Source organism: Pecten maximus, chromosome 7 (genome assembly GCF_902652985.1).
Source record: "Pecten maximus chromosome 7, xPecMax1.1, whole genome shotgun sequence".
NCBI lineage: Eukaryota > Metazoa > Mollusca > Bivalvia > Pectinida > Pectinidae > Pecten > Pecten maximus.
The window spans coordinates 33,529,982-33,557,274 of record NC_047021.1 but is presented as its reverse complement, the minus strand read 5'-3'; the positions used below and the strand labels follow the sequence as shown (position 1 = coordinate 33,557,274).

The window sequence follows — 27,293 nt, the reverse complement described above, 5'->3', positions numbered from 1 at the left end:
CAAAACCAATTTGTTAACATAAAATTGTCAACAATGCCGTATACAGATAAAGTAAATGAATGAGGAAACATGTATCATTATTATATAGACATGAGGTTACATTGATACATTCCTGTCTAAATGTGATAGGATAAGACTATATTTGCCTACCAAATAATGATAAGATCCAATCGGTTTACTTTCTAAAGGAAAGCGTACTAATAGGTCTGTATCATTATAATGTTTGCATTAAACGAGGATCGCAAGCGCAGATAAAAACTTATTTTCACGCCGATAAAAACAAAACTACGTTTGAAAATGGATCTTAAGAGTTTAAAGGCAGAAATTGAACGTAAAAAGCGACAATTGGAGTTAAACAAAGATATAATGGTATGTTCTAGTGTATATATGTCATTTCAAACTTTAAGTGTGTTACCATGTGGGTCGCTGAAACATCGTAGAAGTTTTGATCTTGTTTCCAGCTGTCTGCCAGAAAAGAACATTTTGGTATTAATTTCATGGACAAATATAATCATGCATGCCATTTTTTTGCTGTATAATTGTAAATAGCTGTATAATTGTAAATCTGGGGCCTGTGGTCTCTATGTTTTGAACATCAGGAGACAGATGAGAGCTTAACTAATTCACATATTCAAATAATTGTGTAAACAAAGCTAACAGACTATTGTACATGTCAGCCTTATTAGAAGAACATTCACTGATCTGGGTGAATATATACATATATGCCCAAACTTTTACTCAAGGTGCTTGCATGGTTAGACTGTAGTAGGAGTGGAAAAATACACGGCAAGACCGGGTTCAAACCCGGGACCTCCGAACACTAGCTATAGCCGGATGCTCTACCAACTGAGCTACCTGGTCGCCGATGATCGGCCCGGTCCAGTTCCGCTACACTCTTCCCTCACTTTTTTAAGTCTTCAACCCTGAAGACTTCATAACTCACAACCCAGGTTCGGGTATCCCCTTGTCAAGTATTCACCTCACTTGAAAGGTTTAATTTGGTCACACGCACCAAATGTAGTAGGAGTGGAAAAATGCATGGCCAGACCGGGGTTCGAAATGGGGACCTCCGAACACTAGCCGGATCGATACGTATACTCTACCAACTGAGCTACCTGGTCGCCGATGATAAAATCAGATGTACAAAATGTACATTTGCACTACGCTACTTGTAGCGTAAGTGCAAATGTACATCTGATTTTAATTAGATTGCACCAAGATTATACCTGGATTTTAAACAGATCAAGTAATATGACATATACAGAGCTATTAAATCTACCTACTTAAAAGCAACATCAGATGCAAGGAGATGTAGTGAACATCTTTGATATTGTGAAAAACTAAAATTATACATGATCCAAGGTAGCCTGAGTTTCCTCTGGCCATGTTGGCTTATACAGACAAACCAGTTCATCTGTTTTTAAATGTACGTATTGTATTTCAGGCATATATCTAGACAGACCTGCAGATATAAATGCAGGCCTTGAAAGTCTTTGTCAAAGCTAATCTGAAAACAGTAACAAATTACCAGGTCTTTCCTTATTTCATTAACGAACTACTCTCGTTCTACTGGTCCAATCATTTGGACCGCTGTAGGGCCAGAGCTAGTATATAAAAACGTGGAATTCTCCTACTCCGTTTGGACTCCTTAAGATTTTGATGCAGATGAAATAAAATCTGGGGTGACATAACCTACCTTACATTTTTAGCCCACCATCTGGAGATTCATTTCCCCCAAAACACCAATTTAGTCTAATGTTGATGATTTGTTCTGTCCATATACACCCTTGCATTATGCTTACATTTTCATATACTTATAGTAGTGCGCTCTGGCCCTACACAAGACATCGCATGGAGTCAGGGCCAAAGGAAACTCTGGCTATAGCTAGATCCAAAAGTGATCTGAAAACATGGGATTAGTAGTAGATTTTTTGTTTGTTGGGTTTATCACCCCATGAACAGCCAGGGTAATTTTTGGAGGGGGGGGGGGGGGGGGGGGGGATTCTCCTAGTAGTACTTGGCGACTTCTTCACTTATCCTAGATACGGGTGGCCTGGCCTCTCGAAACATATATAAACCACCACAGGTATGGAGTTCGAACCATGGACCTCGGACCTCCTCCGCCCTGGCTGCCAAAGGTGAAGCCCCTCCTGGGGGATTTTGGGGCCTGACCCTCCAGCCCTTAACCCTAACACTGAGGAAAAATTCTCTTTTCAGTTTCTTGCATTCCAGTTTATTCTGAGCATAAAAAATTTAGATCTTGCACTAAAGGATTTTATAAAAAAAAACTAGTTTTGAAAATAAAATTATTGGAGTAAATAAAGGAAACTTTAGCTGGACATCATACATTTGGCTGAAAATGTTGGCAGTCCACAGGGCTGCTGGCCATGCATGGTCTGGACATTCTGGCAGCTCGACCAGATTCCAGACAGCCTAGGGCTGCCAGGCTATTGTTAGAGTCAATCCCTGCTCTAACTGACTGAGCTTTCGCGGGATCCAAGTAATTGATGCAGATCAAGGGTAACACACCAAGGTTCACTTAGAGGTCCACATATAATCTTTAATCACTTTTCAGATACTGCATTTCATATTGATATATTAAGCCAGACCACTTTTCATTCAGCCTATATACTCTAAACTTGGCTATTTACACGGGGCGGGAGTTAATTTCGCGATTTCAATATGTAAACTTTACGCATGGGAATAATTTTCATGATCAATCCACCCACTTGTATTTTGAGATTAGGCAAATGGATATCAAAATTATATACCTGTGGGGGAAATTTTCGAAATCAAAAGAACTCTGCGTAATTAGCATAAATTTCCCCCTTGTGTAAATTTCCACATTTACAGTATGCGATTTATATATCTACAGATGGTTTTATTGTTGGTATGCCTTCTTTTGGTTTGTTTGCGAATATATAATTGCCCTAAAATTATTAATCACCCTTAACTATAATTTTAGGGCAAAACCTAGCTTGTTTGGTATTTTCTTTCAAAGTAGCTGTCCTAAATCAAGTTCTATTGAAATTGATTTAATGTGTTACAAAGATTTATAATAATTTTAATAACTTGTTTCATGATATGTACAAAAATATATACATGTACCACCTGGCAAAAAAATGAGAAGTTTCGGCAAAACAACCTTTGGTGAACAGGATTTAGCGCGAAACGACCCTGATCAGGGCAAAAGGAATAGAAGGCGAAACAACCTGTCACCACTGAGAAAATGAGCCAATACATGTGCTTAAAACCTTCTAAGGTTATAATTTTGGCCATATTTTCATCATCTTTTAATCTGATATACAGATTTTCATTTTTCATTTCAAGTCATGTGCATGCACTTTTCCATTTTGTGTCTACTGTTTCTTTTTTTACCTTTGGCCGACTGGTTCCTTATATAACTAGAATTTAGTATATTTTCGTTATATTTAATTAGTCGTCAGGTCTAGATCTCTTTTCTAGCTCAAGATAGTTGACCAATACTCTCCACTTTTACAAATATTGTTCACGTTGATGTATCCTATTTTTAATTTCTTCAATAGCAGGTGTCCATTACTTCTGAAAGTTTGGTCCTTAATTCATTTGATTATTGGGATACATGTATATATGTATGCTATTAAATCTGCACTTGTAAACATTTTTATACATAAATACATACTGACTATATACATTTATATTGAAATCACATCTGTTGGACAATCGCTTTGCCTCTTATACAATATTGTTCAGTGAGGTAGCCACCAGCTACTACAATAATACCCCACATCAAAATGACCCTGGCTGTTCGCTGAGTGATAAAACCAAGAAACAGTATCCATTATGCTTATTCTATTAATCATATTAAATTAAATCTTTAGTCTGTGTCTTTATAGCCAAATCATCCCCATTAACCCAGGGGGTTGTGTTGGGTTTAAACCCATCAAACAGCATCCATTATATGCTTATTCTATTAATCCTATTAAATTAAATCTTTTGTCTGTGTCTTTATAGCCAAATCAACCTCATTAAAGGGCCATCACGGTAAACCAATTTTTATTTTGTATTTTTTCATATTATAATATTGGGTATATCTTTAAAAAAAATATCCTTATGAACAATAACCATTTGAATTTGATGATATATGTATATAAAAAACATCAATTATTAATTATAAAAAGGTTATCACAATTCGTTGATCAATAGTCCGAATATGCAAATTTTGTGACATATACGATAACACGCATGCGCACAACACACTAAAACACCTGAAAACAAAAATGGCTTCCAATGTGAATCGACTGTGGTTGAAAACGATAACAGCTTCCGCAATGAAGAGAATAATTGGAAAATGGGTCAAACACAATCCTAGAATTAAACTGGGGAAGCAGTACAATACAGTTCAAACATGAAAACAGCAGTAATACGGACGCTGCTCGTATTCTGCTTGATTGCTGGATAGTAGGTCATGACAATCTCGGTAATATTTACACAAACTCGGTAATATTTATACAGTCTGTACCAGTACATCGCTACTGTCACTATACTATATGTACGGTGTTTACACTTATTTACACATAAATATATGTGCCGGAATATATACAGAACGTGTTATTTAACATTTAAACCACTGTATAATATCGTTGTCCAACTAATCCAATTCGCCTTGTAAACTATCGTGTGTTTGTGTTGCCTCGATTTCAAAACAGTTACGTGATGATTTAAAAATAATTTCCGCGCTAAATTTAGAGGGAGATTCCCAACTAAATCAAGTGGTCAAGCTGGACATGAGGATCGACTGTGAACATTGGGACAGCACAGAAACATAACTGGAAAGGAACAAAACACGTACATTCATTGAAAATTACGTTTTTACCGTGATGTCCCTTTAACCCAGGGATTGTGTTCACCTACAACACAATGTAATTAAAACTTGTACATTAATATATTTTAAAGGTGTTATACTATATTCATCTGCTTATTGTAGATGATACTAGTTGACACAGGGATTTTCCTACAAGTTTTCGTCTGGGTCCAGGGTCCATTTAATTGGGAATGTTTTACGCGACAAAATGTGACTATAATCTGTTTTTTGGGTTTTTTTTTTTTTATTTTTAATTTTGAATATATGTTGTGTAGCTGTGTGAACATTTTGATAAAACAGTAAGAAATGTATATATTTGCATCAAGGTAAAAATGATGACCTGGTCAAACTTAAGAGAAATCCTTAACTTAAAATTTTCTATATGAAGATATTACAGATTTTTTTCCCCGAAATCCTTAACTTAAAATTTTCTATATGAAGATATTACAGATTTTTTCCCTCTTAAATCTGATAATGCTTTCCAATGGGACCATGGTATTTCAATTTCCAGTTAAGGTGTTTTCTTATATTAAGGACTATTGATGGAGCCTGACCTTTAGCTATATAGGCTATCTTTGATCTGGCTGAACCTGCAGCCTTCTTTACAGTCTTGTTATTTTCAAAAGACAGATATATATAATATATCAGTGTTTGTGGTTGATCAGGATATTCTCTGTAATCATTATATATGGCAATGAAACAGTTGACTGCATCAATTTTGCTGGTGAGACTTTGATTTTTTGTTACATATTCAAAAGCTGCGGAGAATATTTGGATACTGAACTAATTTTGAATAGATTTGATATTATACAAAACATCTACAAGTACTTATAGTATTAATTTTATGTCTACATGCATGTACATGTGACCTTATTAAAGGATGGTCGGGTGGCACTGTGGTAACACAACACACTTGCCTTTCATTAGCTAGGCTGCAGGTGTTAATTCCAGTGACAGTCGGCTGTGAAAATGTAAAGGGTCACCTGCCCAATCACATGTGTTTTCTCCAGTTACTCTGACTGGTTTTGACTGGTTTTCTCCACTCTTAATATAAGACCCCTTTCACCCATGCCAACAAGAGTGATTAATATGAATTGAGACATAAATTGTTTTGCAATTGTACTTTGTAAAATCAATAAAGTTTATATCATTACTTGCTTACATGTACACATATCTGTCACGGGAATAATTATTGTATTTTCAGGCACCAAACAAAAAGTATTTTAAACGTGGGGATCTGGCAGCAAAACAAGAAGATGAATATTGGAAAAAACATCATCAGCTTAAAGAAGACCAGCAATCCTCATCACAGGTATTTACCATGGTTTCAGAACAGATATGTAATGAGCTTATCAGCTTACATGTTATATGGATTATGTACCTGGAATGAATGACCTTTAATAATCTTATTTTAATATGATCACACCATGGTAAGTTCTTAAATCAGTTAATCTGCTAATCATGCGTGATATTTAGTTAATGCTGTATGTGCTACACGTGCTGGAACTGCAATGTTTTTTACATTAGACAATTTATTATGGTATCTCATAAACAATTGGCAAGAATTCTTGGCAATCTAAAAGAAGAAGATTTATTTAATGTAGGTGAATTACATAATACTGTATGATTAGATCATATCTGTCCTCCCACAACAGAGAGGACTTCTTAACTCCACTAGCTGTTGTATATATAAACTTTGTCGTAGAGTCATTAGATTTAATTAATATGCTTTTCTTTTTTAGCTATTTTTTATGCACAAGATCTGTAGCTATGCAAGTTTTATGCTCGATTTTCCTTGGAGTTATGTCCCTTTTTACAATATCCTTATATGGAAGCGGGGGTACTTAATTGGCTTCTGTATAATGTTATATACTGTCTGTATTATTATTTATAAGAAAAGTTTAATGGTATCAGTACAGGTTGTGTATTTAATTTTTAGACTGTAGTTAAAAAAGAAGAGAGCAAAACAAAAGATGAAGATGAGAAAGTACCACAGCTTCCCAGGAAAGAGGTAAGCGTATCAAAATGAATAATTATCTTGCTTGTACTTCCAGCAAAGTTGCAGCAAGCATTTCACATTTACAAAATCATCAACCACCTATAATTTTAGAATAATTAACTTTCCACAGAGGATATGTACAGTAAATGTTCGAGTATGGTGTGGTTTCTTATAATAAACAGGTACTTTTAACCATGTAGCTTATGCCATGGTGAGGCATCTGGTGTTTGTCTTCTTAAATATCACCACTATTCATAACAACTGGATAGATTTTGACCATATTTTTTGGTGTGAAGTATCCTTGTGGTGAAGGGAAACTAATTTTTGTATAAAAAACAGTGTGTACATGTCTTTCCACCACCATAACCCCCCTCCCCCCATATCAAATGGGCCTGGGGGGTTCACAGGGAAAACATGACAAATTCTTTAAAACCCTTCTTCTGTAGGGATGTAAGGATTTAGGATTTATGCCAGCTGGGCATGTTTTTAGGAACATGTTTTGCCAAGGATGTTTCAATGAAACTCTCCACACACAAGTATAAAGTGTCACATGGCATTGTTTTATCTTACATATTATTTGATCTAGGTGATACGGCGTTTAAGAGAACGTAATGAACCAATACGACTGTTTGGGGAGAATGACTATGAGACATTTCAGAGACTTAAGAAGCTGGAGATGCTTGAACCAGAAATCAAAAAGGTTAGTGTTTCTTTTCCTTCATTGTATGTTTAAAATTGTTCCATCCTTTTGAAATAAGTGTTAATTGTTTTATGTAAATATTAAATACTCTAAGGACCCAAAGTTACAGAAGTATCATTTGGGACCTAGCCTTTTCATCAAAAGATTTTTTTTGTATCTGATATCATTTGATCTAAATTGGATATATTTTACCCCAAAAGGATATTGAATTAACATCATGATTTTAGCTTGAAGTGAAATAAGCATGTAGCAAACCAATTTGTCTAAATTGCTGTCTAAATTACTTTATGAAAATATATGTTTTCATATGTTTAGGGTGAAGGTTATGAAAATGATTTCAAGGCTGCTATGGACAGAGTTGATCAGGAATTCATCAATGAGATTATCAACGCTGGCTCGGGACAGTCCTCAAACAATGTGGCTGTGAGGGATGATGGAACTACAGAGGAAGACATCAAGGTGAAGGTCATGGGATAATTCCGTCATGGGATAATTCCGTCATGGACAATTCCGTCATGGGATAATTCTGTCATTGATAATTTCGTCATGGGATAATTCTGTCATGGATAATTCTGTCCTAGATAATTTCATCATTGGATAATTCTGTCATGGTTTATTCCTTCATGGGATAATTCTGTCATGCATAATTTCATCATGGATAATTCCGTCATGGATAGTTCCGTCATGGGATAACTCACCTTCGCTAGCCAAGGCTTCTGATTATGTTACACTCCACGAACCCTTGGCAGATATAGGCGTCAGTTCTGGCCCTCTAGCGGAGATTTGAAATTACCACCCTTTACACATGAAATTTTCGACCAATCAAAACGAACGTTACCGATTTACTTCATCGGTGATGTTTACAAATGCACATGGAGGCTTGTGTCATTTTGATGAGATATGTGATCAATAACTTCTATTAATTGATCAATCACTGCGAATGTTTCCCAATGATTGTACGTCTCTGTTTTTAGGTAAAATGTCATGACATAGTCGACGATGTAGCTCTGCACTGGCCATGGGCGCCGCAATTTTTGTTTACTGTGAAACCAATCCTGGATGTAAAACGCGATTTGATTGGGTGCCCTGGGATTCCAGGGCACGACGGTTTGAACACGACTATATCTGCCAAGAGTTCGTGTAGTGTAACATTATTGTCTTCATTAATAGATCATGTTTATTTACATATGTATATATGCAGATAAATATATAGCATCATGTACATGTAATGAATGAAGTTTGTTTTGAAAATATTTCAGAAAATGAGTGATGAAATTGGGAAAAATGGCAGCGACAGAGATCAAGAAATTATCTTGCGTTTTTTAAAGGTAAAATTAATTAAATGTACAGTAATATTGCCCTAGTAACTAGGCCCTAAAATAGAAATATGATCATCTTATAATGTAATGGATGCAGTCATCATCCTAAAAACATCTTTTGACAATAAAACATCCAAATTTTGAAATTTTCTTCTGATGCATCTATACCTTCACATAATCAACCTTTAATGCTCATTATTGAGGGAATAGCACTAGCTAACTTTGTTCCGTTAAAAAAAATGTTTGAAAAATGTTAAGATGAAATTGAATCTTGATGATGACAAATATAATAAATGTAGTTAACATCTTCTCTTTCTATTTTAGTTCATTTTGAAGAAGTGGGGCGATGATCTTAACTTTCGAGACGAAGAAAACAAAAGATCAAGGACTGGGAAAGAGGCTAGTGCCATCCACGCACAGACAGTGTCCTACCTCAAACCTCTGTTTAGGAGCCTCAAACATAAGGTAACCGACATCACAAGGGCCAAGGTCATATCTTACTAGAGGTCAATTCTCAAGGGTCAAGGTCACATCTTACCTGAGGTCAATTCATAAGGGTCAAGGTCGCATCTTACCTGAGGTCATTTCACAAGGGTCAAGGTCGCATCTTACCTGAGGTCAATTCACAAGGGTCAAGGTCACATCTTTCCAGAAGTCAACACACAAGAGTCAATGTCATATGGTACTAGTAAAGGTAATCTAAACAAGTGTCAAGGTCATATCTTAGCAGAGATCAATTCATTTAGTAACATTTCCAAATTAAGCATATCATTTATTGCTATGACAGAATTTTCTTATGAAGTCCCTACTTAAGTATACATAGTTATGGATGAAACTGTTAAACTAATGAAAATCCTCTTCTGAACTATAACATAAGATCACATAATCATTGTATTCTGGCCAATTGAATCATAACAGGGTAATATTAGTGGTTTAAGTTACATTTTATTATCAGTTGCTGCTCAAGGGCAATTTATTTTCATATTTCATACATATACCAGCATTTTGTATGAATTTAGTAATTTAGGAGAAGGACCACTAGTACTGTTACATGTTCTCGTAATGCTGTCAATACATTGATATCTGGATATTTAATCATGACATTATCAACATGAATTATTCTAAAAAAGAAGAGCAACAATAATATTTAGCCCAAACGTTAGACTACACTGATGTAGCAGTTTCATAGGTCATATTATTTCCAGCAAGGTACCCACCAGCTACTACAGGAGACTTCAGCTCAAATTTGACCATTGATTTCAATTATGATACAGCCAAATTTAAAAACAAAAAACAAACAAAAAATCAATTAAAAATTTGAAGTTTGGTTTTTGTATACATATACATTTGTTTGTGATTTAACATCTGATTTACTTTTTTTTTCAGACAATCGATGAAGATATTTTAGAATGCCTGGTGGACATTTTAAAATTCCTAATGGACAGAGAGTATATCAAGGTAAAGATAAAGGCATTCTAGTTATGAAGGGCAAAAGAATTGAACCTACTGCCCCCGTTGCATGATCAGAAAAAGGATTAAATTTGAGATATTATATTTTCTCTTCTTTCTGAACGACTTTCTTCTGCCTTAGTCTCCCTTGACACTGCCTCACTTTTGGCCTTTCATTTAACATTTGCCCCGATGAGGAAGGCTTTGGGTTCTGTCCCCTGGTCAAGACATACCAGCTTCTATAAAAATGGTAGTTGCTACCCCCTGCTTAAGTCTCAGCATTTTGGGAGTGGGACAACTTGTTCGCCCATTGTCAGTATAATGTGACTGGGTGAGATGTCCTGCTGGATTTCGTCAGCAGTATGATCCAGTGAGATAGCACTATAAAGTTGGCGTCAGTTTCCCGCTATCAAAATTAGGAGACAAACACAAACGTACCTCAGACTCACATAGTACAGGCACACACTATACACATGCATCTTGCACGCAGAAGAGTCCATCATTAAATGACCTAAACTATTAGGATGTTAAACAATACCAGCCAAATCTACCATATTTGAGAAATAAACATTAACAACTGCCAAGGGCTGCTTACATAGGAAAATCACATAATATGACCATAATACATTGTTGATCATGTTTTTTGAAGTATTCAATGTTTGCAAGATAAAACCAGAGACATATATACAGAGAGATTAGTAACATCGCTATTTCCCCGTACACATAGTGGCTCCCTTTATTCGTGACCACTCAAGCATATCCCTTATCGAGAGCGTCCTGTCTCCTATCAAACACACGCGAGCGCAGGTAAATCGGGCTATGCGCATGTGTGTATCGTAGTATTGGAACTTATTCGACATGTTCTGGTTAATCCGCCATTACGTCAGACCAAAACATTGTCATTTTAAATACACACAGAAAGCACATCGTTTTATTTAGGCCACTACAAAAGTTACCACATTAACCAAAAACTATCATACTTATGTGATATAGTCTTAGTGATCATGCACATTGTTGCCATTTATCCGTATTTTCTAAAATCCATTGGGTCCTATTCGACATGTCCAAGTTTGTAAATAGCCGCCATTACGTCAGACCAAAACATCGTCAATTTTAAACGCACACAAAAAGCACATCGTTTTATTTAGGCCACTACAAAAGTTACCACATTAACCAAAAACTATCATACTTATGGGATATAGTCTTATTGATCATGCACATTGTTGCCATTTATCCGTATTTTCGAAAATCCATTGGGTCCTATTCGACATGTCCAAGTTTGTAATTAAGCCGCCATTACGTCAGACCAAAACATCGTCAATTTTAAACGCACACAAAAAGCACATCGTTTTATTTAGGCCACTACAAAAGTTACCACATTAACCAAAAACTATCATACTTATGGGATATAGTCTTATTGATCATGCACATTGTTGTCATTTATCCGTATTCTCGAAAACCCCATAGGGACTTTTCGAAAATTGGAGATTCCTGCCGATCTTTCCTGCGTTGTGCTTGACTTTCATACTCAAAATACAAACACTTGGACAGCAAATTGTGATATATTTCATATTGATGACACTTCTGCACTTTGATATTAATAAAATTAAAGCACATAATTGGATCTTGGTGATGATTTCAAATAGAAATTATCGATAATTATGTGTCTGGTTTTCAAGTTTTCTCCAATATGGCGTCTAGTGAAGACTGAACCGAGCGACCGCAAAGGATTGTGGGAAGGTCAGGGGCCACTATGTAAACACAAGGGCAAATAGAGAGCTGCCAATCTCTCTGTATATATGTCTCTGATAAAACTACTACAACTTTTAAGTTCATGGTATCGTTTGTGCTGGATGAGGCGCATTCGCTGGTATTTTCCTTTTCATTTAGCTTTTTTTTCACAGATTTCTTTTATATGTGTAGTGCAGGGTGCTCATAGTGATTCTATCAAGTTTACAGTAAATCTGTATGTTTAATGTATTACCAGACTCGGTTTGGTTTTGATATTTATTCCAGCTTCCTCCATTGTCATGTTAGAATGTTTTGTTAATTCTTATCCAAAGTAACTGTGATAGTCCTCCTGGTTAAATCAAAGATGTGTAAACTGCAAATGTTCCATTGTGTTTGCTTCTAACGAAAATAAATTTAAATCTATAAATGATGATATCTCTTCAGGCAAATGACGCATACCTAGAAATGGCAATCGGCAACGCTCCTTGGCCCATTGGGGTAACTATGGTCGGTATCCACGCACGTACAGGTCGAGAAAAAATCTCCTCCAGGAATGTGGCTCATGTGCTGAACGATGAAACACAAAGAAAATATATCCAGGTAAGCATTTCATAAACAGGTAACTGCTTTTTAACAATGACAGGGCATATATAAAGTTTCATATTTCCTTTAGTATCAGATAAATAGGGGGAAAAATGTTGATATTTTCATTAAGATTAAAGTTTTCTCAGGATTTAACACAGAAAAAAGTCTAACAGGTATATATTGTGATTCAAAACAGACATCTTGTACTTTAAGGTCGTCCCCACAATAAGAGGTCAAAATTTGACTAGTACAGGTATTTTCAGATGTGATGATATTTTTAGGCACAATTTATTTGATGGCAGTATTAGCTTACAAATTCCTTCAACAATGTGTTCTGTAGTATTTTTTAGGAAGATTGTATGTTTGATATGACTGAAAGCTGACTAACTTGAATGTTTTGGAGTCCAGTGAAATGTTTTTAAGAAAAAACTTGTATAAATGTGCATTGACCATGTATTGCATGTGATTTACACTTTGTACATCATTCTTGATTTATGACATATGTAATAGTGTTGTGTTGTGATACATTACATATGTAATAGTCTTGTGTTGTGATATATTACATATGTAATAGTTTGTGTTTTGATTTATTACATATGTAATAGTCTTGTCATGATTTATTACATATGGAATAGTCTTGTGTTGTGATATATTACATATGTAATAGTTTGTGTTTTTATTTATTACATATGTAATAGTCTTGTCATGATTTATTACATATGTAATAGTTTGTGTTGTGATATATTACATATCTAATAGTCTTGAGGTGTGATATATAACATGTTATAGTGTTGAGGTGTAATATATTACGTATGTAATAGTCTTGTGTTTTGATATATTACATATGTAATAGTCTTGAGGTGTGATATATTACATATGTAATAGTTTTTGTGGTGATATATTACAAATGTTATAATCTTGTGTTGTGATCTATTACATATATAATAGTTTGTGTTTTGATTTATTACATATGTAATAGTCTTGAGGTGTGATATATTACATATGTAATAAACTTGTTTTGTGATTAATTGCATATGTAATATTTTGTATTGTGATTAATTGCATATGTAATATTTTGTGTTGTGGTTTATTACATATGTAATTATCTTGAGTTTGATATATTACATGCGTAATAGTCTTGTGTTGTGATATATTACATATGTAATAGATTGTGTTGTGATATATTACATATGTAATAGATTGTGTTGTGATATATTACATGCGTGATAATCTTGAGGTGTGATTTATTACATATGTTATAGTTTGTGTTGCGGTTTATATATGTAATAGTCTTTTGTTGTGTTATTACATACGTAGTAATCTTGTGTTGTGATATATTTATTACATATGTGATCATCTCGAGCTGTGATTTTCTCTTTGTGCTCTACAATAACCTCTGGATTTTATTTTAATACCTGTTAAAGGTATTCAGCATAAAGCCATTGTCCTCCTGGTCAGCAAGACTCTTGTCTGTACATATTACAAGAACAAACTGATCAAGCATCTGGTTGAACAAGACAACCAATCAAAAGTTTACTCTTATGCCATCAATCAACAGAATTCTGCTTTTCAGTGTGCATTACAAATGTCACACAATTGATCAGTTCATATCTAAGATATCAAGTGAATGGGAAGGTTGGTTATTTTTGTTTCTGTTTTTTTACAGGCACTGAAGAGACTGATGACACAGAGCCAGAGAATATTTCCCACAGACCCGTCACGAAGTGTAGACTACAAAAAAGATCTGAGTGTATGACAGAGACTATTTCCCTACAAACTCAGTCAATATTAAAAAATGTGCAGATCAGTCATGAAAATTGGAATACAAAAACCATCCTGCCTATGCCATGGAAGATTCCCTCAGATCAGTCATGAAAAGTGGATTACAAAAACTATCCTGCCTATGACCTGGAATATTCCTCAGATCAGTCATGAAAAGTGAATTACAAGAACTGTTGTAATTCAATAACAAAGAATATTCCTCCAGATTAATCATGAAGCGTGAATTACAAAACTTAACGGGATTGTATAGCAATATATAGCAAGATCTGTCGTAAAGTGTGTGTGAATTACAAAAGCTACAGGTACTCTACGACAAGAAATATTCCCCTGGATCCTATTGAAGAGTGGATTACAAAAACTTTCATATATGACAAAAATATTCCCACAATATTCCTACTGAGAATTGTGGATAACAAACATATAGGACTCTTTTTACCATGTATATGTACAAAACAAATATCATTAGGGTGGATTACAAACATATTGGACTCTTTTACAGTGAATATTTCAAAAACAAATATCATTAAGGGTGGATTACAAACATATAGGACTCTTTTTACAGTGTATATGTACAAAACATCATATCATTACAATATCATAAAGTGTTCGTTTTGACAGTATATATTAACCCCTCAGAATCAGGAATTTGAACAAAATCGTCACATACCAATCAGGCATATAAAATATGGATAGCAAAAATTATTGGATAAAGGCATATTCAGAAATTGATCTTAAGTCTGAATGGGTAAAAAAAATATTGGCCACAAAACTGGTAATTGTTTTAAGCTACACTATTTATAGCATTGAATTATGTATGTACACATGCTTCATGTAACTAATAAACTAGTCAAAAGACTTTCGTAACTGCTATTGTTGTTTTTAACGATATTTAGTTGAACCTTTTAACTTTCTCCTTTTACAATGGGAGTGGTAATTATAAGGTGCCTAAATCCTGTATGAAAGAAATGCTTAAATCTAGTGTTCACTGTGTCGACAAAATATGTACTTTAGTGGGGATCTACTTGTAGAAAATGACAACAATGAACTTAAAAATTCATATAATCCTACCCATTTGGTCAACTGGAACATCACTGGTTACAACTTTCAAACTTTATTTCATTTCTCTTCACAAAATTAGATGTACAGAGAAAAACATATTTACAACAATGTACAAACAAAGCATTTGATATGGAGGACGGATCATGGGACTTTTTGAAACACAATTTTTATAAATCTACTTAAATTTCTTCACTTTTTGACATTTTTTGTGTTCATTATTTCTGAAAATTTAATAACATTTGTTAATTCGTATACATACTTATCTAGATATATTTTTCTTTCTGTATTCAAATAAGAAATAATGTCCAAAAAAAAATTATCCCATTCTAAAATGTCACCCTATACCTATAAGCACAATTCTACAAAACTTGCATGTAAAAACTAAAATCACATAACCGCTAAAAATGTCAACGGAACCTACCAACAATAAGACTATTATTACCAAAAAATATCGGATAATACCGACATAATAATGAAATCGTAAGTCTGTCTCAAAATCGACAAAACAATGGCCAAATATGAATTAACCTATTGCACACACTACAACATCCAATGAAACTTTTTTCCATGATGCGGGTTCAGACAATCGGGGCACTGCCACACATTCTGCCTTCCATTGCACATTAGTCCTGGTTCTGTGAGAAATATTACGAGTAATGTCACTTGGCCGAGACACGCAGCTCTCTGCTTGATTTTCAGCATGAAAGTTTGTACAGCAAGTTGCAGTTGGAGTGTTACGTCTGGATGTCGCATTTCAGTGTGGTAGCACTATAAAGCATCCGCCAGTGGCCACATCATTCTCGTTGACAAGGTCCTTAAATGGATAGAACCTGAAACTTAAGTTTGAAAAATGAACGGGGAGGGAGGGGAGGGGTTGCCAACACATGAAAGCAGTTCCAAAATTAAAAAAACAACAACATGAAAAAGCAACAATCCATTAACAATAGATCCTATATCTCGATGCCCACCATTATATCATCTTTATTAGTTGTATGTAAGATTGTTTTTTCTCTACTTTTCCCTTCTTTCCTATTCCTCATCGTCAGATACCCACGGTTGATTGCACTACGCTACACGTACTACGATTGAGAAATATCCTTCCGGTACTTTTGACAGAAATAGCAATAACAATGATTCAGATTGTTTACGGACGAACACATGGACGAAGGACGATTTTAAAAGCCCACCACCTTCTGGTTGGCTTTTCGAATCGCCCGTCTCTATCATAAATATAATTCTAGCTCAAAATCGATTTAAAGAGGTCAAAATATGAACAAACAATATAGATTTGTATGGTCTGGAAGGCTAAGAATCTTCTGCTTCATAAAATGTTTTCCGTGATTTTCATCCACCTGCATCTTTCATCAATATCAGCACTAATGAGAATAAATATAAAAACTCAACACAACTAACTTTCCTCTTCCAGATATCTGGATTTGTCTGAGAAGAACAATTGTAGACACCTTGCTGAAAATTATGCAACCGATTATAATAAATTTACCAAAAAGAAAACGAAATGACAGGTCCTACGACTCGGCTCGGCTACACCCTCCATCGCAGACGTTGATATGACGTAGTCGTTTTGACACTCGGCTGTTTCACGGTAGGTTAGTCAATAGGAGGAGGCTGTCCAGCATCTCTCTAAGTACCCCGGTTCAACTTTCCACGAAACCAATGCAAGTACATCATCTAAATACATTGAATCTTTGAACAACTTTCCAGTCATAAACATCTTATCCCGAACCAACTTCACATTACAGCCTTCTGACATGTAGTAGGAGGTATGGAGCCTTACAACGCTGCTGTAGGAAAATGCTCACTTACTCCCAACTGGGAACCAAGGGGTAGTCATTTTCCAGCACTGCAAGCGGGACATCATTACAACAGAATTTATTTCTTTGTTTTTGGAATGGTGGGTATCTACATTACAACAGGGAAAATGTCTCCCAAAACTTACCTGTGGGAAAATGTGTTTTAGGACTTCTAGGAGTTTTTAACCTTCTTTTAGACATTTTGCAATAAATAGTTTATAAAAAATTAAGTTAAGATCATCTAAAATACAATTGGGGTATTGAATTAAAAAAATATTGCATTATAAATATGGCTTAAAATAATTTGAAATTTCACGATAATGGTTTTTGTTGTCATTTTAGATATGGAAAATATCATTAATAACTAATAATAAAAACAAAATCGTGAACAAAATGGATTTTTTCTAAACACTTGACATTTAATGTTATTTTTATATATGACCGATGGTTCGTGCTTATGCAAAAACAAGCATCAAATTTTGACCAATTGTGCTGATTTGGTACTTTTTATGTCTTTATTGAATGATATACAATGTACCTACATTGTTTTCCTTCTACCTCTAATTTTAAAAATGGCCAGCAAATGTCCAAAAGCTTTTTATTCATATTTTCGTATTTGGTAAGAATGAAAACATTTAATACAATTTTGCCTGAACAGTTTTTAAAAAATCCACGATTCTGAACTACAAAAATCCTTATTTCTGAAACATGTTTTATCCGATGACTGTCAGAAACGTCATCATCAAATAGATTTGAAGTTCAACATTCTTATAACTTCATAATTTTATTATTGTACTATTGGCTATTGGTGTGGAAGAAAATATTTGTTGCTAAAGCCAAAATATGTCATTTTAACCTTAATTTCCATTAATCATAATTAAATTAGGACAATAAAAAGAGATCGATTTTGGTAAAAAAAAAAATCAGTTACAAAATTTCAATGATTAAGAAAAAAAATGGAAATAAGTTGTGTTTCAATTACGTCCAGCTTAAACACCAAATTGTCTGGATTTTTTATATTAAAAAAAAACATGCACGAGGTTTACACGTGTAAACCTGCGTAGATCGGTAGTGAAGTAAAAACAAATTCAAAGTATAAATATGTTTATTTGATTTATGATGCTCTGAAGGCCTAGCTACTTGTGATTAGATGTGGTTCACAGGTTACACACATTATCATATTAATTGTATTTACATGATTAATCGAGACTGAATTAGTCCACGGATAATAAAAGAATTTTAAGTGAGCGTGTACCATACAGTACTACGTGTGGTAGGAACATGATCACCTAATATATATACATTTACACGTATATAGGTGTAGTGTGGCTGAGGATGTCTGCAAGTTATAGTGATTTATATTACGTAATGCATTTTAAAATATTCACCGCAGATCACAGGTACTTGTGAACGGGAGTGTGTTTTTTTCAGCAAATATGGCGAGTAAACAGGAAGAATAAATAGTTTCCTATCAGATGCTAAATTTTAAAAGTGTATGATAATAACAATCTATATAATGACCTTATAATTTTTACGGCCACTTGGTTGTTATATTCATAAACTTTTAAAATTAAAATAAAGCATCTGATTGCTATAAAACTATATATTCTCGTCTTATTCACCATATTAAATGAAAATCACACTCTTGTCTACAAGTACCTGTGCCAAAGAGCTGCTAATAAATGACACCGACCAGGTGTGGCAGTAAATAAGTTATATAACATAGGACGTGCTTTTTACAACTTTCCGGAAAAGCTCGGTTTTAAGATCGTAGAACTTACATGGCGTTACAGTGCACAGGTATATAAAATTGTAGTAGTAAGTCTCCTCGCCACACGATAAATATCTAATTAACTAACAAACATCTGGCGGTGCGTTCATAACCTCGATGCACTACAGTTATTTATAAGAAAGCTTACGAAATCATCATAGACTTGTTACGAAACAACAGCGGTCTCGGAATTACGCAATTTCTCGCGGAGCCAGTAACACTAGAAGGGGGCTGTTTACGTGTAGCTCGCGGTCAATATTATAGCGAGGCTTATGTAACCCGAGTATACATGTATTAGCTTACACGTGCGGTTATATTGTTTAGATATACCATACCTTCATATGTTTCATTGTCACCTGTACATTGTGGTCAGAAGTGTCCTTCAGCTTGACCATTTCCAGGATTCACTGACCAGACAGTGCGGTATTTACTCTACAGGTGTGTTAACGAGCTAGAGCAATTTGCTGTTGGGAAATATCTTTCTTAAAAAAAGCAAACATCTTCGTTCTCGGTAAGTATAGTGTTGTTACAGATCATGAACGTGTTCTTCATGCTGATAAGTGCTACATCGCCCACAAATGTGTAATTATAATCGATTGAAAACAGGAATAAGCTTTTGTATATCTTAAATTATTTCTATGCAACACCAAACGTTAACATACTTTAGGCTGAGGCCTTCCTCCGAAAATTTGAGCCTCGCTTTTGATCTTTTAAACATAAAATGAAGAAATAATCAGACACGTCCCATTGTATTCAGCCTCTATAACTGGTATTAAACTGGAAGCTATTTTTACTTTCCAATATGTGACTTAGATATATATCTATACCATGAGTGTAACTTTTATGTATTTTTCCGACAAGTAGTATATAAGTGTAAAGTCTATGTGACTACTGCCAATACTGATTATCATATACCAAAGTCTGTAACACGTGTTGTTGGATATTTTATCATTTGTTCTGCTTATGTTTGTTCTATTTAGCATGTTTTTCTATTAAGCATCTTATCACATATGCTGGAAAGTTAGGTATAGACCAAATAAAACATGTTCTTGCTATGCGTGTATCTGTTGATTATTTTACGTTTTGATAGTTCGAGGCACAGGACACTTTTAAACTAGTGATACGAGGCTACACCAACGAAAGTGTTTACACTTCTTCACACAAACATGCATAAAATGCATCCACTAGATAGAAATATATCTAATTAACACCCAACAAAGAAAAAGAAAAAAATAACAATATCGGCCTGAAATAGTCGTTTATATAGAGATGCGTATTAACGAGATCATTATTAATTACTAGCTATCTCTTAAATTTACTGATCTCATTTTCTTGATATTGAAATTTATTTCTGTGCATTTTTACTAGTGAAAAATAAGAAATTAACTTATATCATCACTGCCTATATCATGGCTAGTCCTCGTGGTTGGATGGGAAAATAATTTATTTATTGTAAAAAGATTTTTTCCCTAACTCTGATTGGCTGAATTAAGGTCACATGACTCTCCGTAAAAAGTTATTTAATAAAAGCCTACTGACTGTCCAGTATCTTGCACGCAATTACAACAGAGACAGCCGGTGTCTCTGGAACCTTGAGGTTGATCAGATTACTTACGAATCAATGTATTGAAATTAAAATGTATTTTTGTACACATTTTTTTTTCTTTTTTTTTTTCGATTGGGTACTTTTTAAAAGATTTGCAAATGTTTCTTGATGTAATATCTTTTTATTGCACATTGACTTTCAATCACTATATAATTATTGCCATTTTGTAATAAAATCATTATAGCCGTTTGATTTTAGTCGAACATGGTTTTATTTGTTCTGCGAAAAAAGTTTCACAGCCGCTTATGTAAACCTATCGCTCTGGTTAAGAAGATTAAGGTATCTCATATGCACGGGGTATCTGTTAAAGAATTTGAAATAATTAAGATAAATATGGTATATAAAAATGATTTAAATGTTTATGTCAAGTACAAAATTGTAAATAAAATGTGTTGTAAAGATATATGTTATCTTATATACCCTATCTTTAAATTACGTCAATAAGGATATAAAGTTGTAGAAAATATATTATAAAAAGGTTTATATAATAATATCGTATTGACTATAATATCTATTAATTATGTCAATAAGAATATAAAATTGTTGTCAAGATAAATAACGTATATAAAAACTATATGATTTATTTTAAGATGTTTATAAAATATGTTAATTGTATAAAATGTCTTGTGAATATATATGTTATCTTATTTTCCATGACATCTCTTAATTATGGCAATGAGGATATAAAACTGTTTTCAAGAGGAATAATGATAAAAAAGATATTATTTATATACAAATGTTAATATAACTCTAAACATATAGGTTTTGTTTTTAGAAACAATAGGGAATCAATAATACATTGATTCATATTATCTGTCTTTTTCACCTGTATGTTTAGCTTTGACTTACCTGCGTTTTACACAGCACATTTCTTAATTTCAGGTTTATAAGTTTTTGAATTAAATTAGTCATTAATAGCTTATTTTATCGTTAAACCTTGAAAACATTGAAAATACTTACATGCATCTTGAAAAAAAAAAAAAAAAAAATTAAAAATAATGTATACAAATGTATATGGAAATTTGGTAAAATAATGGGCAATAGATATGACTAAACATTGCTCCTTTTATCCGGCTTAGCAGTCAGGGATTAAATGGTATATAAGATTAAATTAAATCATGTACAAACCTGAAAAATATAAATAAAAACAGAGTTTGAAACGTTTCCTTTCTTGGTAGGAAGACAGGGTGAAAATTCCTCACTTTTTTGTTTTCTATCTTTCCAAATGTATATGATATGATGAAAATTTCAAACAATGATCTGAACGCTGAGCTGGAAAATTTTGTGCAATAATATGCCGAAGACATATTTTTTCTGATTTATTTAAATGGTAAAAAGGCAAAAGCTTTATCTACTTGAGTGTGCAATCATTTACAATGTTAGCCTTTTAAATGCAAACAGGAGATAGTGTAACAGAGAAAGAAAGAATGCCTCTAAACTGACATACTTCATACTTTATATTCCTTTACTGTTTTTGGAGAAAACATCTAAAAAAGATAGACAACAATCCTTTCAAATGCTGAGAGTATTTTTTATCTTAAACTCCAAATTGTATTATTTACGACAAACGTGGCTGGTGTTATCTAAATATATCTGTAAAGCTTGGTATGATGATTTTAATAATTCACTCTAAAGGATACATATGTAGAAAATGATTAATCGCCATATTTACATATTTGTGTTCTGGTGTTCAAGCTTCACTCCGATAATTTTCGGTTAGTTCACGTGAATATGGTACAGTCCAATACACTAAAAGATGGTACGATGATTTCGAACAAAATTTCGTTTTCCAGGATCAGAACCCTGTTACTGAAATGAAACATTGTTTAAAAACACCCGATTGATAATTCTTCACAAAATTATAATACTGACGTCATACAAAGTGCTTTTCAAAGTGAACTCCATGGTGAATTTTAAGAAGCATTAATTTGAGTCATATTTAAATAACTGTACTCATATACATAATATGTTGTGTATGGTATACCTTCCAACCATTTAACGTGTGTCTGTATGCATTATCGCAATATGATACATCACTTAATTCATTGTTATGTATTGGAAGAAATTTAAGGTTAAAATACAGTTGGCGTCATATGAAAACAAAAGAATATAAAAAATAAATTATAAAAAAGAAGTATGAATAGATGATGAATAAATGAATAAATAATAGATGAATATGAAAAATAAATACAGAAACGAAAGTATAATATCCAGCTTCAAAACATATTGTCTGAAGTAAAAGGGAAAGTAAAGCGTTTCATTGACTTAAATAAGTTACTACATGTAGTAAGGGTAATTATATAATGTAATTGAATAATAAGCGAACAATGAAAAGTTAAATATAATAATACACGAAGACTTTGATTACATGTAAGATCATAATGTACATAACATATAAATATAAGTATAAAAAAATGCACACATATTTATCGAATTTCATATAATTTCTACATGTGCCTAAGTGTTAACAAATGATTTTTACAGGTAAGTTGGCCTGTTGACACAGAAACTGGTTTAAGGAAACGGATTATAATTACTATTAAAACAAACTGCTTTCCAGGAAAATTTAAAATGTTGTCCAAATATACACCCATTTAAAGCAGGATGTAAAACTGTTAAAAGTCAAATAAGATATACAAAAATGATATGATATATATATATATATATGATTATAAGATATCTTATAAAGTATATAAACGATATGATATATATATAACAATTACAAGAAATTTGATGTTAAATAAAATGATTATGATATATGTAAAAATGATTATGAAATATCTTATAAAGTATATAGAATGTCTAAGATTATCTATATATCTATACAGGATATGTTTCAGAATATCAAATAATTTCATAAGAATTATTATTATTATAGAGTAAACTGTAGTTTATTTGGTCTAATTCTCATGATACATATGTATTAATCAAGCATAATGTGTAAGCGAGGCTCTATCGGCATTCCCAAGCTATAACACTGTAATGATTTATAAAAATGGCTTCAAAGATATTATGGCCATATATAAGTGATACGTGTATGTAGTTTGATCATAAGTTTGACACACACACACACACACACACACACGCATCCCCCCCCCCCCCCCCCCCCCCCCCCCGACCCCACCCACCCCCCTCCAACACACACACGCACCCCCCCCCCCCTCCCACACACACACACGAAGGGGGACTGATGAACAACCTCCCACATTTAAACCATCCGTGAACATTTGATAGGTTAGTTTTATTTTAAGTCGATAAAACCTGTTTTGAAATTTAATCAAATTCGTTATTACAGCCTTTTCTCCTTCGTCTTTACAGGGGACCAGGTGCAATTTCACAAAGATGATGTCGGATGGACAACTGGAAAGACCTTCTGCTGCGTATATACCATGGGATGGCAAAAGTCATAGGTTTGAACCAATAATCATAAGTACCAATTCACTAAGGGGAATGGCACAGACTCGACAGGCGAAACGAGTAATACCAGATACTCTCAAAGACGAGAAGTATTGGGAAAGACGAAAAAAGAACAACATTGCCGCTAAGCGGTCAAGAGAAAACAGACGTCGTTTCGAGATAGATGTTCGCCTAAAGCTTGAATTTCTAGAAAAAGAAAACATACTTCTCAAAAAGGAAGTATCCGTAATGAAGTTGAAATTTGGTATTCCATTGGGACATTCCATTTTATCTGATCAAGAAAAACTGGATTGCATCAACGATTTCAAAAAGAAGAAAGGGGAAGAAGAAGCAGCAGAAGAAGAAGAGTATGAAGAAGAATGCAGACAGGCATCATATAGCTCGGAAGTTCAAAGAAACTGCCTAAAGACACCTGAAAATCAATATTCGGGAAACTATATTTCGTCTGAACATGAAGTTGGAAGAAGTTCACCCGTATGCTATGGGTACGAACAGCGAACGTCTTTTGGTAATTCACCCGACGGCATCGTATGGTCAACTGGCACCGACGAGCAACCTCAAATCAAGCAAAATGACAACCATCATCAATTAACAATCGAAGGTTTCTATAAAATGCCTGATCTGAACCCATGTAACTCAACTGAAGAAACGCATTGTCATTGTGTGCCCTACCAGATGGGCTATAAAGGGCACGAACAGGGTTTCTATTTGGGAGCCAATCGAAAACAAACACACGTCTCCGCAAATCTATATCTGGCTAAGTCACGTGACTTTGACCGAAACGGAGGTGCACCTGTACACATTTCAACTTTCCATGGAGTCAACCCAAACAGTACCAAGGCAATCGAACAAGGTTACCCGAAAACAGAGGCGTATAGATCGATTTCTCCTGAAAACAGCAATGCTAAACTTGACAGACAGGACCTGAGGAGGAAGATTATGCAATTATCTGCTCAATGTGAGGAAATGAGAGACCTCGTTTTCAAGACATAAACTGCATTTTTCTGAATAAGGTCAAATTGATTTATTTACACATATTACTAATAAGACTCGTGATCTTGTTCTACAGAACAAACAAAATGCCCACATTGCCCAAAACATTGTTAAATAGCTCTTACGATTTGGACTAGTGTTTCGATCGAAGATCGGTTCAGTTGTAAAGCGTTTGCTTCAACAAGAATAAGTGATGCTAAGTTTACTCGCGCTTCCACGTGGTGTCAATCCAGCGACCTGAATCATTTTAGTCGGACACTACCAACGAGTGAAGGGGGAAGATCATGTGACTAGGAGGACAAGACAACTTTAACCCTGTATACCAGTATTTCCTGCGAAGTGCATTACCGGATATTTGAAACCAACACCAGTTTTAAGTAAACTGTTGAATTGTAAATGATATGTTCCTCTGCTGGGAGATCTTTGACCTTGTCGTCTGACACTACCACTGAACCGAAGGATCATTGATGCATCATTCTTTACATTCCTTATGTTTCTTTTTTAGCTGATGAGCACAATTATACGTATTACATGCATTGTGTACACTGTATATTATTTACAAGTTTGCTGGATTCTTACTGACGAACTTCTATAGATATGATTGAGTTCTTCATTGTGATGATCTGACAAAGAACTATACACATTCAAATACATAACAATAGAGTTCTTGGCGGAAACCTTATCCGTAGCCGTAGCCGGTCCCGAAAGGTATCTGGCTTGGAAATTCATTATTGAAGAAATATCGAAAACAATATCAAAATGATAAATACATTAATTAATTAATTAATATAAACTACATTAATTAATTAATTAATATAAACGAAATCTGCAGCAGATAACAAGTAAATCGTCTTACAGTGATTAAAAAATCGTTGTGATATACATGATGTACTTAAATAATGAATTTTCCCATGCTCGATAGTTTCGGATACGGATACGTATAAGGCTTCCTCAAAGTTGAAAGGCCAGGTATTATGTTGCGCTTCAAACGTTGCTATATTTGTACATTTTGTAATTCATATTTAAAAACTATATATCAAATACGAAAACTTTTGTTTTATATTTAAAATTTTGTGCTTTTATTGTTAAACTTGTGTTGTATATTCAGTATATTGTGTTCCACCACCTTGTGTTTGCTATTCCACCATCTTGTGGTTTATATTCCACCGTCTTGTGGTTTATATTCCACCATCTTGTGGTTTATATTCCAACATCTTGTGGTTCATATTCCAACATCTTGTGGTTTATATTCCACCATCTTGTGGTTTATATTCCACCATCTTGTGGTTTATATTCCAACATATTGTGGATTATATTCCACCATCTTGAGGTTCATATTCCACCATCTTGTGGTTTATATTCCACCATCTTGTGGTTTATATTCCACCATCTTGAGGTTCATATTCCACCATCTTGTGGTTTATATTCCACCATCTTGTGGTTTATATTCCAACATATTGTGGATTATATTCCACCGTCTTGTGGTTTATATTCCACCATCTTGTGGATTATATTCCACCGTCTTGTGGTTTATATTCCACCGTCTTGTGGTTTATATTCCACCATCTTGTGGTTTATATTCCAACATATTGTGGATTATATTCCACCGTCTTGTGGTATATATCCAACCATCTTGTGGATTATATTCCATCATCCTTAGGTTTATATTCCACCATCTTGTGGTTTATATTCCACCATCTTGAGGTTTATATTCCATCATCTTGTGGTTTATATTCCACCGTCTTGTGGTTTATATTCCATCATCCTGTGGTTTATATTCAACCATCTTGAGGTTTATATTCAACCATCTTGAGGTTTATATACGATAGTTTGATATATTTTATTTATATTGCAAAATTGGTAGTTTGATATTGTTAATATCTTGTGTTTGATAATCAATACTTTGTGATTAGTTATTGATATTGTAAAACTTGATATTTATATTCAATAGATTGTTGATATCAAAGTGTATGATATTGTAACGTTTGAAACGCAACATATAAATATACAAAGTAATTATATACGTGATGGCCGGTTAGGCTGTACAAGAGTAAATTCTATACGTAATAGCTGGTTTTGCTGTACAAGAGTAAATTATATACGATATGGCCGGTTAGGCTGTACAAGAGTAAATTATATACGATATGGCCGGTTAGGCTGTACAAGAGTAAATTATATACGTTAGGGCCGGTTAGACTGTACAAGAGTAAATTCTATACGTAATAGCT

General features: G+C 34.0%; 2 protein-coding genes and 1 long non-coding RNA gene across 3 annotated transcripts; 2 read left to right on the top strand and 1 right to left on the bottom strand.

Annotated features, from left to right (window-relative positions):
- Nucleotides 1-246: 246 nt before the first annotated feature.
- Nucleotides 247-15,273, top strand: LOC117330648 (pre-mRNA-splicing factor 18-like). The gene is made up of 10 exons (XM_033889081.1): nucleotides 247-369; nucleotides 6,048-6,155; nucleotides 6,783-6,854; nucleotides 7,429-7,542; nucleotides 7,858-8,001; nucleotides 8,802-8,870; nucleotides 9,186-9,326; nucleotides 10,248-10,319; nucleotides 12,486-12,641; nucleotides 14,293-15,273. Exons 1-10 carry the CDS (start codon nucleotides 298-300, stop codon nucleotides 14,380-14,382), a joined length of 1,038 nt encoding a protein of 345 aa, XP_033744972.1. The 5' UTR covers nucleotides 247-297; the 3' UTR covers nucleotides 14,383-15,273.
- A 230-nt stretch (nucleotides 15,274-15,503) lies between these two features.
- LOC117330649 lies at nucleotides 15,504-19,480 on the bottom strand. The gene is made up of 2 exons (XR_004533378.1): nucleotides 19,385-19,480; nucleotides 15,504-16,297 (listed from the first exon to the last, which is right to left on the bottom strand). It is a non-coding gene; the product is annotated as an uncharacterized LOC117330649 (long non-coding RNA).
- Nucleotides 19,031-25,959, top strand: LOC117330647 (nuclear factor interleukin-3-regulated protein-like). The gene is made up of 2 exons (XM_033889080.1): nucleotides 19,031-19,560; nucleotides 23,974-25,959. Exon 2 carries the CDS (start codon nucleotides 23,998-24,000, stop codon nucleotides 25,063-25,065), a length of 1,068 nt encoding a protein of 355 aa, XP_033744971.1. The 5' UTR covers nucleotides 19,031-19,560; nucleotides 23,974-23,997; the 3' UTR covers nucleotides 25,066-25,959.
- The last annotated feature ends 1,334 nt before the right edge of the window (nucleotides 25,960-27,293 follow it).

Bases quoted from the DNA above. Each gene is read 5' to 3' on its own strand.
- LOC117330648 (XM_033889081.1), top strand. From the start codon at position 298: ATGGATCTTAAGAGTTTAAAGGCAGAAATTGAACGTAAAAAGCGACAA. The intron at 7,543-7,857 runs GTTAGTGTTTCT...TCATATGTTTAG, and splicing joins TTGAACCAGAAATCAAAAAG to GGTGAAGGTTATGAAAATGA. The intron at 9,327-10,247 runs GTAACCGACATC...TTTTTTTTTCAG, and splicing joins TTAGGAGCCTCAAACATAAG to ACAATCGATGAAGATATTTT.
- LOC117330647 (XM_033889080.1), top strand. From the start codon at position 23,998: ATGATGTCGGATGGACAACTGGAAAGACCTTCTGCTGCGTATATACCA.